The sequence below is a fragment of the Octopus bimaculoides genome, chromosome 29 (genome assembly GCF_001194135.2).
Source record: "Octopus bimaculoides isolate UCB-OBI-ISO-001 chromosome 29, ASM119413v2, whole genome shotgun sequence".
Taxonomy (NCBI): Eukaryota; Metazoa; Mollusca; class Cephalopoda; order Octopoda; family Octopodidae; genus Octopus; species Octopus bimaculoides.
The window spans coordinates 4,005,662-4,006,651 of record NC_069009.1 but is presented as its reverse complement, the minus strand read 5'-3'; the positions used below and the strand labels follow the sequence as shown (position 1 = coordinate 4,006,651).

Sequence of the window (990 nt, the reverse complement as noted above, 5' to 3'; positions counted from 1 at the left end):
GGTAGATAGATTGGTAGATAGATAGATAGATAGATAGATAGATAGATAGATAGATAGATAGATAGATAGATTGGTAGATAGACAGACAGACAGACAGGCAGGCAGGCGGACAGAAAGATAGATGCATACATATATATATACATACATGCATGCATACATATATATATACCATATATACATACATGCATACATGCATACATGCATGCATACATACATACATACATACATACATACATACATACATACATACATACATTTCACTGCCATCATCATAGTTAGAGGTGTTTGGCTGAAAGACTCGAAACCGCCACCCTTTCAATCGCAGATTCCTACAGTAGCAATAATATGAAATAATAAGTCGACGGAAGTAATACTTACGCTCGTGGCCAATGAAAAAGAGGATCGGCATCTGGAACTGTCACCGGCGTTTTTTCAGTTGTAGTCTGTCCTTCAATCAGACAGAGGCTCGCAACGAAAAGAAACGTGATGTGAACGAGGTTTTTCATGGCTTTTGTGATGTTTTTTTCTTCTCAATGCTTGCTCCTCCAATTTCTGAACTGATGGTAGTTGTATATCTTGATTAATACAGAACAGTGTTGCTGTTATTGTTGTTCGTGTTATTGGTACCTGGTGGTGTTGTTGGTGTTGGTGATGTTTTGCCTTGTGATGGTCGCTGCAACAGAGGTCTTCAACAACAGCGCAAAGAGAATCCCTTATGCACGAGTTGCCCGGTTGTGACAAACCTTCAGCTCGTGGACACACATTTATAGCAAATCGCAAGCGTTCCCTTCTGCAATCTCATTGGCCAGAGATATCACAATGACATTTAAATTTTAAAAAAGCAAAAACAGGAGAAACAGACGCCTCAGACACCCTCATCTCACCCCTGTACAACCTAGCCATCCGGCAATAAAAATGACCTGTTGTGAGAACAGGTATAACACGAAAAACTTCACAAGCAGCACTATGGGAGAAATCTCACAGTGATAT

At 40.0% G+C, this 990-nt stretch overlaps 1 protein-coding gene across 1 annotated transcript in view; it reads right to left on the bottom strand.

Moving 5' to 3' along the window:
- The window catches only part of LOC106867472 (fibulin-1), a 21,308-nt gene extending 20,447 nt beyond the window's left edge, over positions 1–861 (bottom strand). Inside the window, exon 1 of the mRNA XM_014912355.2 lies at positions 379–861. Coding sequence (XP_014767841.2) covers positions 379–506 — 128 coding nt within the window. The 5' untranslated portion in view covers positions 507–861. The remainder of the gene's footprint in view (positions 1–378) is intronic.
- Between the last annotated feature and the right edge of the window lie 129 nt (positions 862–990).